The 13,676-nt window shown below is 35.0% G+C and overlaps 1 protein-coding gene across 3 annotated transcripts in view; it reads right to left on the reverse strand.

The window, feature by feature from the left end:
* Positions 1-13,676, reverse strand: part of NFATC3 (nuclear factor of activated T cells 3) — a 76,242-nt gene that overhangs the window by 17,541 nt on the left and 45,025 nt on the right. For 2 of the 3 annotated variants that reach the window (XM_072871865.1, XM_072871864.1), the window contains exons 4-9: positions 12,727-12,926; positions 11,333-11,505; positions 10,383-10,523; positions 7,955-8,010; positions 7,188-7,314; positions 4,261-5,313 (exon numbers count right to left, since the gene is read on the reverse strand). In XM_072871865.1, the coding sequence (XP_072727966.1) occupies positions 4,261-5,313; positions 7,188-7,314; positions 7,955-8,010; positions 10,383-10,523; positions 11,333-11,505; positions 12,727-12,926 (1,750 nt within the window). Of the gene's footprint in view, positions 1-4,256; positions 5,314-7,187; positions 7,315-7,954; positions 8,011-10,382; positions 10,524-11,332; positions 11,506-12,726; positions 12,927-13,676 lie in introns of all 3 variants that reach the window. The other variant, XM_072871867.1, reaches the window with a different exon arrangement.

Raw genomic sequence — 13,676 nt, forward strand, 5'->3', positions numbered from 1 at the left:
CAAACCACAAGAGATTAAATTTAAATCAACAGTATTAGAATAGATTTAAATCTAAAACTTGACAGTAGGATAGGTAAACTACACAGTAGGAACACTTTTTAAAAACAGAGTGGGGGAAAAAAATTAACAAGGGGAAAAAAAAAATTAACAAGGCCTCATCATATAAATAGATTGAGTCTAACCTTGACTAGCTTTTTTTTTTTTTTTTTTTTCAAGTGGGGAAGAAATGAGACCTTTATTAGATGAGTATATAAGAGAGCACAGTATGGATGATGGATATGGGAAAGGACAGAAATGACCAACTGGCTGTTTCTTGTCATTTCAGCTGCCTTGTTTACACCTATTTGCAGCCCTAAGTATTCCGCTGTCAATACAGCGAAGTGTTAGCCTAGGGAGTTGGGCAGAGGCAGCCTTGCTGCAAGATGTTAAGGGAAAAAGAAGGTCCAACATACCAGGGGGCGGGGAAGAAAAGTGGAGGGGACAATTAAAGAGCAAAAAGCTACTTTTACGTAGTTCCAGTCCAAAAGTTTACCAGCTTGTACAGGTTGACTATTGCAAAGACCTAAGCAGAAAAAAGTACTGGTTTCTAGAACACCTTTTAAGTAGTAGCATACAGTACAAATGACTTTGGAATTGTGTTATGTTTCAAATGTTTTCTGTAATATCATTTGAATTTCATATCTAGGTGTCCTCATGCATTTTGGTCCCTTGTTTCTTCAAGTGAATTAGAAAGTGTTTCCTGTAGGAAGCAAGGATGGGAAGAGGGGAAGCCAAACAAAAGAGCAAATTCAAGGTGGAGATTAGAAAAGCCTAAAGACAATAAATCAGATCCTGTTGAAAAACAAGAAAACAAAAGAGCCACACAAATTTCAGTAGGGGGAAAAAAAAAAGGGCGTGTGTGTGGGAATTTATTTTATGCAGACACCCAGGTAGAGGATTTGCCTTTAAATTATGTAATCCTTTTTCACTCATAGTCTGAACAGAGCCCAGCTTGCTCTAACTGGTAAAGGGCACAGGAAGACAACAAAAGTTAAAAAGATACTCCATTCTGGTCATTGGCAAGCATATTTGACTTTGCAGAGAAGCCATAAATGGTGAATCCAGATGTGTTGCACCTTCCAGGAAATGCTGGATCAAGACTAATCCAGATGCTCTTGGCTTGAGCACCAATGGATGCAGCAGCTTTGTAGTTCTGTATTAAGTAGTGGATTTGGGGTTTTTTTGGTGTGTTTTGAAGAAAAAGGCTGAATGTTGCCTGAAGAGGCAGTAAGATTCACTTTTAGGAGTCTTGCTTAAAGGAATTTATGTACCATTATCCTAATAGGAATTAATAGGAATTATTATCCAGACGGCTGCTTCTGTAGGTGGGGTGGGTTGTTTGGTGTGTTTGCGTTTTTTGGGTTTGGGTTTTTTTTTGTTTGGTTTTGGTTTTTTTGTTGTTGTTTGTTTGTTTGAGTTTTTTTAAGACTTTAAAATCATACTCTGTCAAGCTAAACAGCTTAGTAATTCCAGGACTAATTTTGTCATGAGGTAGCACTTCCATACTACACTCAAATTTTGTTAAAATGTCTTAAAATATTTTATTTTCTTGGCAAAGAATATATCTACTATGCTAATTTTGAAATAGTGCATGTTACTTAAAAGAAAGAAGATTATTTATGCTGTCAGGGTTTTTTGAGTTTTTCGTTTACTTTTTAAAGACTACTGACTCAAATATTTAAGGTCAGTAATCCAGAGATGATTTATAAAATTTTCAGTTCGCTTTGCCTTAGTGTTTTATTTTGAGAGGTTTATTCACCTTAATTGGTAACCGTTAAAAATCTATTTTTCAATTACATATAGCTTTCAGGTTTGATTTATTAGCTGGGAGAACATACTGTACCAACATTCATTTATGTATGCAATTATGTTTGGATCTTTTTCCTTAATTGTTATAACATTAATGTAGAATAACTAATTTGCTATTTGTGTCTAGCTCTATTTGTACAGAAACTAAAATTCAATTATACACAAAAGAAAAATTTTGAAATTATTTCTTAAACCACAGTAATAAGTTAGATACATGATAAAAAAAAGTGTTCCTGTCTAAACATGTTTTTTATTTAAAGCTGATTAGGCAGAGGAAGTACTTACTCATGTTGAGAGAATTGAGCAGCTTGTTTCTTGTCACTATGCCCTTCAAGATTTTTGGAACAGCAGGTTTCAGGCTAGACATCTGATTTGTATTTGCAGATTGGAAATTAAAAAAAATCCAAACCAACCCAAACCCAACCCCCTAAGCAATCATCAAATGGCAGTAATATGAAACTGAAATGAAGGTAATCTCTATGCTTTCAGATGTATTGCAGCTGCCAAGTGCTAGTTTAGCATTTAAAACTATGTTCAATTTTCCATATACGAAGTGTATAGTTTCAGTTATCAGACCTTCTTTAAACTTCTATAGCAAGCATTATTTTAAAAAAGTATTTAATAAAGCTGTGGCCATTTGACTCGTATGTATATTGATTATACTTCTCTAAACTATTAGCAAGTGGCCACACTTAAGTGTGGCTCTTGCAGCTTTTCCTGCAATTCGATGTCTTTGTCAGCACAGAAACAACTTGGTAATTTCACTGTATTAAGTAATGGAAATGGTTTCTAAAAGCAACTAATATTTGCGATATAGGGGAAAAAAAAAGGGCTTTCTTTTTACTATGCATTCATTTTAATTTCCGAACAAGTATAAACAAACTGCCAAGATGCTCATAAATGCTAAACACTTCTGCTTATATTGTGAAAAGTTTAACTACAGTATTTAGTGGTATTTTATTTATTTCTACATCTTTTTTTGTGGGTGTGGAGGGAAGAAGGATGAGAAAAAGGTAGGTTCTAACATGACACTTCTTGAAACATTAGATTTCCTTCTCACTCCTCTCATACAGAAGTAGAAAATGCCTTTTTTTCTTGTTGCATTCTGTTTCATAAAGCCTTGCTTTTCTCCCCTCAGCACGTTCTTGATACAATCAGTCTCTTCCTTCCTTTCTAAATAAAGTTAAGTTGATTGAAAAACAGTGTTTCTAAAAAGAGCTTTGTTTAATTAGCGTGGCCATTTAACTGAAAGCCCAACTATATTATCTGTTTCTCTCATTTTCTTCCTAGTATGCTGTGGCTTTAAAGGCATTTCTTAGTAAATTTTCTTACTACTGACTGGAGGTAACAATAGCAAAGCTCCATTTATGCAAGGAACGGGGGCTGATGTGGACATTTAACAGATGGCCTACACTTAAGTCTTTACGCTACTGCTGATGCAATTAAGTAATTACTAGGGATTATTTAAAAACCAAACAAACAAAAACCCAACAAAAAAACCAAAACCACCAAAAGCCCCGTAACAGTTAAGGCTATTGTAGAAAAGAGATACTAGTAAGATTGCCATCATCAATACCAAACACCTTTTACACATCTTTTAAGGCCAGGCCTTCTGTTCTTCCAGTCTTATTAACATGACATGTTCTTTAAATTGCTTTGCATCTATGCCTGAAATAGTCTGACGTTTAGGATCTGATATCCCTTTCTTTTCAGTTGGTTGGACAAGTTTTGTAAATTAACACTCTGCAAGTATTAAGTAGAGAACTTTATAGCCTGCTTATGTTTATTTAACATAAACAGTAGAATGTCCTTGTTCTGTTTACGTTAAACAAGTGAATTTCTCAGAGGTAACCAGAGTGGTAAGAAGAAAGTAAACGACTACTGTGAGCAGAGGTGCTGAATGATGACAGCATATCTACAGAATGTCTGTGAAGAGACTAAAACAGTGCCAAAATGCATATGATATATTTTCAAAAAACTAGCCTGCCCTTCAAAACTGGGACAACTCCAAGAAACAAGACTCCAAACTACATTTATGCAACTTAGATATATTATTATGGCTTTCACTGAAACATACCAACAAGACAATCGGAAAAGGCTTCAAATGAATTCCTTCTATATAAGGTGTCAATGTGTAGGAGTTAATCCTCAAGCCCTGTTTTATGACAAAAACAAAGCCTATGGGCAAATTAGACTAATCTACTTGAACTGTATAACTACAAATTTACAGGTGATATAATTAGTTTTAAATAAGTTGTTGCTTTGGACACAAAAATACAACTCCATTTTGATGATACAAATTTACTTCTGTGAAGGGGAGTGTGTTCTATACAAAATAAAACAACCCTCCCACACCCACTTTGTAGTTTAATGTAGATTATATCCCAGTACTAAAATATTATATCCACTTACCATCATCTAGTGTGATGTCTTGTAGTCCTATTGTTTGAAAATTCAATTCTCGATCTTCAGGTTCTGGTTTAATGTTAATAGCTGCCCCATCTGGTGAAAATGGAGATGAATCACATACGGTATGGTGTACTAGGGATGATGCTGCATTAAGACCTCCCAGTGCTGGACTGTGTGCTTGAGGGGAGTGCTGTCCTGAATGACTTACAGTGGTTGGCGGGGGAGATGAGGCAGGTCCTGAGCTAGGAGATTGATAAGGCATAGGTTGTAGCTGGGGAGAAGAAGGTCCAGACAGCGGTGAATGGACCAAAGGGTGGGAAGCTGTTGGGGATGGGGATGAAGCGGATGCTGGATTTGTAGAATGGTAGGGGACTTGCTGCAACTGGGGAGAAGACTGCCCAAGGGACCGACTCATTGCAGAAGGGATGGAGCCCTGCCCAGCACTTGGGCAGTGGTATCCCATCGACGGTAGGTGAGAAGATGACTGTCCAGAATGAGCTGGGTGTGCTAGCGGGTGCCCTGCTGTACTTGATGTCGACACAGAACCTGGATTTGAAGAATGAAACTGCATTGGTGGTAGAGCTTGGCAGCTAAGATTTATCAAATGAGGTACAGCTGTGTCTTGCTGAAATGAAATAGTATCAAATCCTTGGCTGGAGGCAGAGTTCATAGGAAGACCAGACTGTCCATTGTATACATCGTTAGACTGCATAGGCTGGTAAGAAGGCCTCACAGGAGGTGCTGATGTTACCTGAAAAGACTGAACCACAGCGGGAGGCAAAACATGACATTCTTCACTTGGACTAAGGTTTCTACCTTGCATATGTGGCAGGTGGGATACTGCTGAGGTGACCATTGCTGTGTATGGTGGTTGAACTGGACACACAAGGCTCCTGGGTGATGTAGACAGTAAATTGTCATGTGGATGCCCTTGCTCTGGTGAAGGCAATTGAGTTCGGATAGAATGCAGGCCCTGGACATTGCCTGTGTGAGGCAGGGCCAAAGATGGAACAGCAGACAAATCCACCTCATCTCTGTGCTCTTGCTTCATTATAACTAGAAAAAGTAAAACACTGTATTACAATTCCAACCCATTTGTATCCTGTGATAAACACACGCTAATTGCTGTTTAACAGCCACAACAGTATTGTTAATGTCCTTACTCTATTTTCCCTTCTTTTGCTCTGCTTTCTCTTTTTTTTTACTTTATGCCTGCTATATTAACCCTTGAAAGCCAGAAGAACTCTCCTAGCATTTATTCAAAGGCAGTTATCTTCCCTTCTAAAATACCCTCCTATGCAATGAATGTCTTTCAAAATGACATTTGCAACCTAGCCAGAGAAAATCCAGTACATCTAAAGGATACAGCTCAGAGGTGTGTGTGGGGGTACTGCTGCTGGGCTCCACTGAAAATAGGCAGACAAGAGTTCAGTATCAGGCACTATGAAAAGGGGAATGAAATTTTTAGCTGGCTTCAAACTTTCCTTGGCCTCTGATCAAGATGACAGCTGAGCTTTGGCAACAGAGTTAAACTAGTTTGAGCAGCGCATGTTGTTTTAATTACTGCAGCTCTTTCAGCATATCCCCGATTTCAATGATGGCAACAATTGTTCTTATAATACAGAGAGTTACAAATTGACACACTTTCAGTTACAGGATTTATTTTTTTTTTAAAGCTACTGGTAGGCTCATGAAAAGATACTGATTTTAAGTACAAACAGGAGAAAAATGCTAACACTTAACTGCTCAGTTACTACTTTATACAATATACTGTTAAAGAAACTATAGATAAAATGGATTTTAAAACGTTTGTGCAATAACAAGCTGCAGTTTTAATTAAACTTGCTTCTTATTTAAGCAGTAAGTGTCATTATTTCATTCCACCATTTAAATAATTTAAATATGGATTTCTGAAACAAAAATATAGTTTGTGTCTTGTAACTATCTTAGGAGCTGATATTCTTAAGAATGGTTGAAAAATACCAGATAAATCTGATAACACAATTAACGTATACTCAGTGTACCAAATACCTAGGTAACGTTGCTTAAATTCCACATGAAGGTATGAAGTAGGTAATTTTAGAGCACAAGTGAGCAAAACTTATTTTAAATAGTGTAAACTAATGGTAGTTTGCTTTGTCAGCATACATATTAGCTTTAATAAGTTTATATTAATATAACCATATTAAGTCAGATATGGATATATATTAATATCCATATCCGACTTTAAAGACTCCTTCAGACACCTGACTTCAAGTCCTCCAAACAATACTAAAGGGTCTAGTGCCATCACTGGTACCTTGTGAATTCTGACTACTCTAAATGGGTATGAATTTCTTACCAGTAAAGAAAGTAAGTGGCAGGCAAAGGAGCAGGTATTGCATATCTAGTAATAACCACTTCCTCATACCAAATGGAAGGGATTAAGATGTTTTAACTACATGTACAGTTAACAAGGTACAGTTTTCGCTTCTGGCTAAATTACAATCTATTTTCTCTCAATATGCTGCAATGTGTCACGGGAGGAAGTGGGATATTTTTTTATCTTCCTTGTATGTAAATCTGGGGGGGGGTTTTTGACATTGAGAGGGGGGGAATGTGTAAAACCTGTTCTTCTAGGATCTCACTATCCTCCATGCCATCACTACAGTTATTTAGAAGAGCAGCTTCTGAGATTCACCATCAAAGAAAAGTAGAATACAAATTATTCTGTAAAATGTGTAACGAAGAAATACCTGGCTGTAATCATAGCACTGTAGCTTATTACTCCAAATTTCAGCTTTTTATTTAGACAAGCTTAAGTAAGTTGTTTTACAGACAATTCAAAGCTAGTCTTACGTAGCTGTCAAAGGGACAAGACTGTCTGAATTACTTTAAAATGCCTACTTTAAAAAATAAAATAAAATGCAACTTTATTTTTTATTTAATACCTGGTGTATAAGTAAAACGTTGAGACTGGCTTTTTTTCCTCTTGCCATTGCAGAGATAAAACTGCACCTGAACTGCAGCTGTAATGGTTTTGTTATGGTATGGAGGAACTTCAAGTATGATGTTTGCCTATATGAAAGTTGAAACAAAAAAGTTTTACATATCAAATGCAAATGAAACTGCTCTTAATTACAGAAAAACTAAAACACTTACTTGCAAAACTAAAACAAACTGATATTTTGAAATTGGTGAACTTCAAGTTTATGCATATTACGTAGTAAAACAGTACTAATAAGCAAACATTTATTTGGAGACATTTTTTTCTTCTTTTAAACACAAGTGTTTGGAAGGTAATGCTTTTAATTAAATAGACACATCATCTAAAGGATGCTTTGTTTATCTGCCAGAGCATAAAAAAACTCTAGCAGTTAAAGAATTGCATTTTGGACCATTGAGCTTTTAAGAAAAATTTTAATGCACTCGAAATTATTTGTCATCTTAGCAAAATTATCTTCTGTTTTCTTTTTTTCAATTTTCAATTTCTTTTTCATTGCTTTCACAAGCATACTATTTCCAGTTCCTTCAAAGCATCATCTTAATGGCTACTTTATAGTATTAAGCCAATTTAGAAGTCTCCAGTTGTCTGTCTGAATCAGCCAATGATTTGCTTACTTTACTAAATGAAGTATAAATTTCAGAACAACAATGAAGATGTCTACTTTCTCATTTTAAAACAGAAAGCTTTCTAAAGTAAGAAAAATTCTCTCACCCCTTGACACTTTTCCCTAATTATTTTCCCTTCTACCTCCCACTGAGGTCGTCCATCTGTTGAGAGAAATTTACAAATAATTGAAGCAAAATGCATTTTCTAAAACACTTAAATACTTAATCTTAAGAATACTTAAATACTTAACACAAAACTGCGTTTATTTTCAGTCATAAAGAGGCCATTCATCTGACAGATGTATTGTAAACAAAGTGTAAATTACAGAGATGCTTTAGGAGTTTCAGCACTACAGACATTGTCCGTAAGTTGATTGTTGTGCAGGATTCTGCATTGTAACAGAACCTGCTGATTACATACAGTTAGATTTAATTCCAAAGGAGGCAGTGTGTACTCTAAGTGTACAGAGGGATTTTCCCCCCATTTTTCAAAAGCAAAAATGCCTTTGAAAGGTAGTTAATTTACTACCAACACTTGTGATTATTCAAACAAACATGCTGATGACTTAACTTATAAGTCACCATGCGAGAGACAGATAACATATGCCGTATCTTCATGCACATACCCACAGGTTATACATTTAAAACAGACACCCTCCCCGGAACCGAAAGACCCCTTTAGTTCAAATACCAGCCAAGTTGTCTGTGTTGTGAGGGAATTAAATCACCTTGGTGAACCTTTCTCTGCTCTGACCTAGCAAAACCCATTATGCTTAATCTAGCACTCAGTTCTCTCTGTTATTGGGTTTTGTGCAGGTTATCAGGGAACCTATTGTCGAGCAGCAGTACCTCTTTAAAAAGCGTTCAAGTTGTGTGTCAAAATACTTTATTGCATAAACCCCCCACTTACTTATGTTGTATTTGCTAATTAAAAAAAACACAACTCTTTCACTTAAATATTTAAGGAAATAAGAAGACGTAGAAGAATTGGACTTGATTGCAAACTTTTATTCTTAATGATTTACTGTTGCTACTGGTTTCCCAAAAGTTCAAATTAGGTATTCAAGTCACAGCAATGATAATTTAAATTAAGTTGTTCAAATTTTATGCTCTCTATATTAAAGGGACAATCAAGGAAGAAAAGGAACTCTATGTACTAAGACAGTTAGTCCTAAATTTTCAACCTTTTTTATGCATTTTGTCTAAATAAGAAATATTAAGATCAAGATGTAGATCCAGAAGAGCTACAGAACCAGGAAGGAATGCTCAGCAACTGAACATCTTTGAGTATGTATGTATCAGAGTGTGTGTGTATGAGCACCTGTGTATAATACAAAACAAAAGCAAAGAAAACTTGCGAAACATTCATTATATCTGGTTGTAGTAAACAAAAATGAAAAGTATTTCAAGTATTTGATAGGGGTTTTTTGGTGTTAAATTCTCTATTTATGGAGTTGCATCATTATGAAAGTGATAGAAGAGAGGAAGAAAGAAGTTTTAGAAATATTAATCCAAAATCTCCAAGTTTCTTGCTTACTTTGAGATTCTATTTCCTATATATTAGACTGAAAAATTTAATCAACTACCCTCCCAGAGAATAATTTGTTTCATTTCATGAGATCAGTAGGAAGCAGTTAAATTTTTCTACAGATTTCACTGCATGAAGGAAACATTATGTCTTTAGTATACCTTAACTGAAATGTATGCCTGCAAGATAATTTTTAACTCTACTTTGCTAATATACAAGTGTCAGCCTGCTGCAGTTCTCACCCATGACTAAGCATTGCCTAGAAGGCTGAACTTGGATTCTAGAGAGTGAGAATCATGTCATACAACTGACTGTAATGTTTCTGATTTCTTGGCAATTAAATACTTGACCAGCTTGTCAAGCACACAAATGTTTAATACATGTACAAAAGGTCACTGTTGTTCATACCACTGCTTATTGCCAGTATTTCACCTACATGCACACTTGCCTGTTTAGAGATGCAAATTAGGCATAGACACAGCTGAAGCATACACTTCACACCAAATCTGAGCCAGGTCTTGAGACTTTTAAAAAAATGCATCCCTTAAGAGTAACTTCTATGGAAAATCTTATGTAAATATATGGAAAAAAAGTCCGTAGTGTTTTCTAACTAATATTTATCTCATTAGCTTAGGAGTAAGTCAGTTCCTATCCAATGATTAAATCAGATGTAACATGACATAATGCCAAATAGTACATTTCCATTAGTTCCCATTTTCATTTTTTTATAATAAGAAAGAGAAAATACATGGTATGATCTGTTAACAGCATCTTTCAAAAACACACAATTCAAAGTTAGTTAGCCTGTAATTGTCTTCCTGAATCAGAAGTACTATTTCATTAATTGCCAACCAGTATAGAGATCAGTGCCCAAACTGAAGTTTCAGACTACTACTTGTGACTTAACTTTTTTTTTTTTCCTTTTTAAAACATCCTTACTTCCTAAAATCAAGATCAGGTAGTGGTTTTGGTTTTGTTTTCAAGAATAAAGTAAGACAGCATTTACCTTGTCCTTTTTCAAAAAATATAATTTTGGATTCTGGAAGAAAATTGGATCCTGTCACCACCATTTCATGGCCTCCATTCACTGAGCAACTATTGATGCTGAACTTCTCAATCTGAGGAAGTTCTTGAGCAGATCGCTGAGCTTTAAAAAAAAATCAAGCAAAAAATTATTATTCACAATTTTAATCATGATAGATTGATCATAGTGATTAATCATAGCAAATAATAATTCTTTTATGATCCTAACTTGAAGAATCAGGGGTGAAACTGAAATGGCTATCTATTTACATATATAAATCGTATTTGTGTATGATTTATCTTTGGTTTTAAAATTATGTTGAAATTATATAATTATAGAAAAGAAGCACCAAGAAGCCATGAATCCCAACAGTCTCTATTGTTACAGCAAATGAAGTTTTTCATTTAGGAATAGGAATATTGGTTTAAAAATTACTTTAGTATTTTATAGACAAAATGAATTCTAAGAGAAATTCAGATTAAGGTCATGTTTTGATTCCTTAGTGCCAGCATTTAGCAAATGAACTCTCTAGAAGTTCAGCTGTTCATTAGATAATACTGTATAAAGACAAGTAATGGTACAGACTCTTGTAAATGAAATGGTATTAGTTCTTCCTGAAATGAGTACTTATTTTTACTGGCATAGCACCTGCTGCTGCTCATATACAGGAACTACTGAAGCTGCTAGCTGTGTGACTGCAGTATTAGGTTTAACCCTAAAACATTGTTTTTCCTCCAAACCTTCAGGCTGCCACTTGGCAAAGTACCATGTTTAAAAAAAAAGACATATTAAGTTTTGGTAATTTAGCTCTTTACACACAATGCTTTTTACACACATATATAATTCTGACAACAAATATTGTCAAAATGACAATACTACTGACACATGCAGAAAACATGAGTATAAATTATGTATAGTTAAAGCAATCTTACAGCATTCAACAGGTATGGAAGCAGTCTGCAGAGATAAGACTTTTCCACTAGGTTGTGGGATGTGAACACGAAACACAAGTCGCACTCTGGTATTCTTTCTTCCAATATCTGTCTCTCCTTTACGGAGCTCTATATCTGAATTGCGAAGTTTCAAAATACCAGCACAATCGATACTGGAGATAGGTGAGGATGGATGGATCAGAAGAGAAATGGAAGAAAATGAATCAAACTATTGCCAAAGTATACTCTGTAAGCCTTTCTTTCGTTAAAGAATGAAGAGCGTTCTATTTTTTACCCATGTTACGCTATTTTAAATGTTATTTTAATTGTCTGAGATTAAAAGATCTGCTAGTGTCAAAAATGGCAGCAAGTACTCTGTTGAAACATTTTGTCTTGTAAATGTCTAACTGTTGCTTTTTTGAACCTTTAAAAGATTATGTGTTATTGCACATTGTTTAACCTTTGAAGTAAGTTATTTAACATAGTAAACATCATTCATTTACAAGGAGCAAGATACCTATATTTAGCTCTGCCTTAGGAAGGACTAGAGAATGACAAAAGCGTGGCCATCAAATCCCAGCTACCATTCCACATAGTACTGATTATTCATACAAGACACGTACTTTAATCAAGTAACACGTATACACAAACTTGTGAGGAGTGTTATCTTGCACATCATCGTGGGTTCACAGCATTCAACGGAACTAGCATGAAGTCTGCAACTAGGAAAATTTAAGCTGACTTCAGAAGTCTACATAAATAAAATGTGCTACATACCTAAATAATTGTGCTTTACTCTGTTCACTGACCCTCCAGCTAGAACAGAGCAGTTTAATTGTTTCTATAACTAACCATTAAACTATTATTTAGCACATTCTATCTGACAAGACCTGAAAAGTCAGAATAACGCAACTGCTAAAAAGAAAAAAATAATCAAAGCAAGGAAAAGGCCTACCAAGATACCAGAAGTTAAATCACCACATTCAATCAAGAAACAAACAACTAAACTGTATGACTGTATTTTTATAGAAAAAAAGTCTTATGTCTTTGTAAAAATCAAAGAAAAACTCTACCGGCCAGTAGCCCACATGCAATTCTACAAATGTGGAGTCATATATATGTATGGATTGTATGGGGAAGCATAATCCCAGAAGCACTCATCTATCTCTCCGTCAATCTTATGAGCTTCCCTCTGTCTCTACTCCTTTATTTCTGACTACCTAAACATTGGCATGTTTAAAGAGATGTGTCTATCTTAATCGTGAGCCATATTTGTGGAAAATAAGCTATTCTACAAGATTTTTCTTTCACCTTTGCACAAATGAGAAAGAAAGAAAGAAAAAAAAAAAAAGAGACACATAGCAACTAAGCAGCCAATTTATGCTGTGATGTACCTGGCTGACATATTATTTTCAGGAAGCAGTGGTATTTCCAAAACTTTTGTGCTGGCAATTATTATCTCTTGACTAGCTGTTGCAACTGTTTTTCCAGTGATTCGGTGCACCTGGTAGAACGCATGAGGTCTTAAGTAGCGATCATCTGCTGTTCCGATGAACATTTGTAGGTTTACTGGCTTTTCGCTGTAGCCCAGGAGCTGATGAAAAAGATGACGTAATATTAAAATATTAGTTGATTTTTACTGCATTTGTGTGTGCATAAATACACAACTAGTACAAAGACTTAAGAGTCAGAGAGTAGTATTTAATTATAAAGTTCTTCAATCTCTTCAGAAATCAGAAAACTGAGTAGAGATATCTGTCCCGCAATACAAGTATCAGCAACAACATTTACCAGAAACAAATGATATCAGAATATCTTCATTACTTTTGAATCTCTCACAAGAGAAAAGAAACATTTTATCTACAGAATTTCTACATCAAGCTATGCTATGTTACAGGTGTGTTTCTGATATTGTTTTTAATCAAAGCCAAATTATCAATTTTACTAAGATACAGCTAGTTTCTAGAAATACTAAAAATATTTTAAAGTTTAGTTTTTCTACTGTGGAATGCAATAGTGAGTTTTATTAAACTTAAGAGGTTTTGTGAATGCAAATGTACATGTTAGGACAAAGAAAATTTAATTCATAGCTGGAAAATCAAGTATGGTTTATTTTTGGCAAAGAAAATGTTTTAAAAACCAGAATTTGATAAATGTTAATTCATGCATCTTTCATTTTCTTAAATATAAGACTAACCACCAATGTACTCAGTTGTCATAAAACCACCTGTTGCCTGAGCTAACAGTAGTAATTCTAGGCACAAAACACATTGAAACATCAGGGGAAAAAAAAAAAACCAAACCAAAACAACCCTCTAAAAGAAAAAGCTAATTTTATGATAGT

This window comes from Ciconia boyciana, chromosome 9 (genome assembly GCF_034638445.1).
Source record: "Ciconia boyciana chromosome 9, ASM3463844v1, whole genome shotgun sequence".
In the NCBI taxonomy this organism is placed as follows: domain Eukaryota; kingdom Metazoa; phylum Chordata; class Aves; order Ciconiiformes; family Ciconiidae; genus Ciconia; species Ciconia boyciana.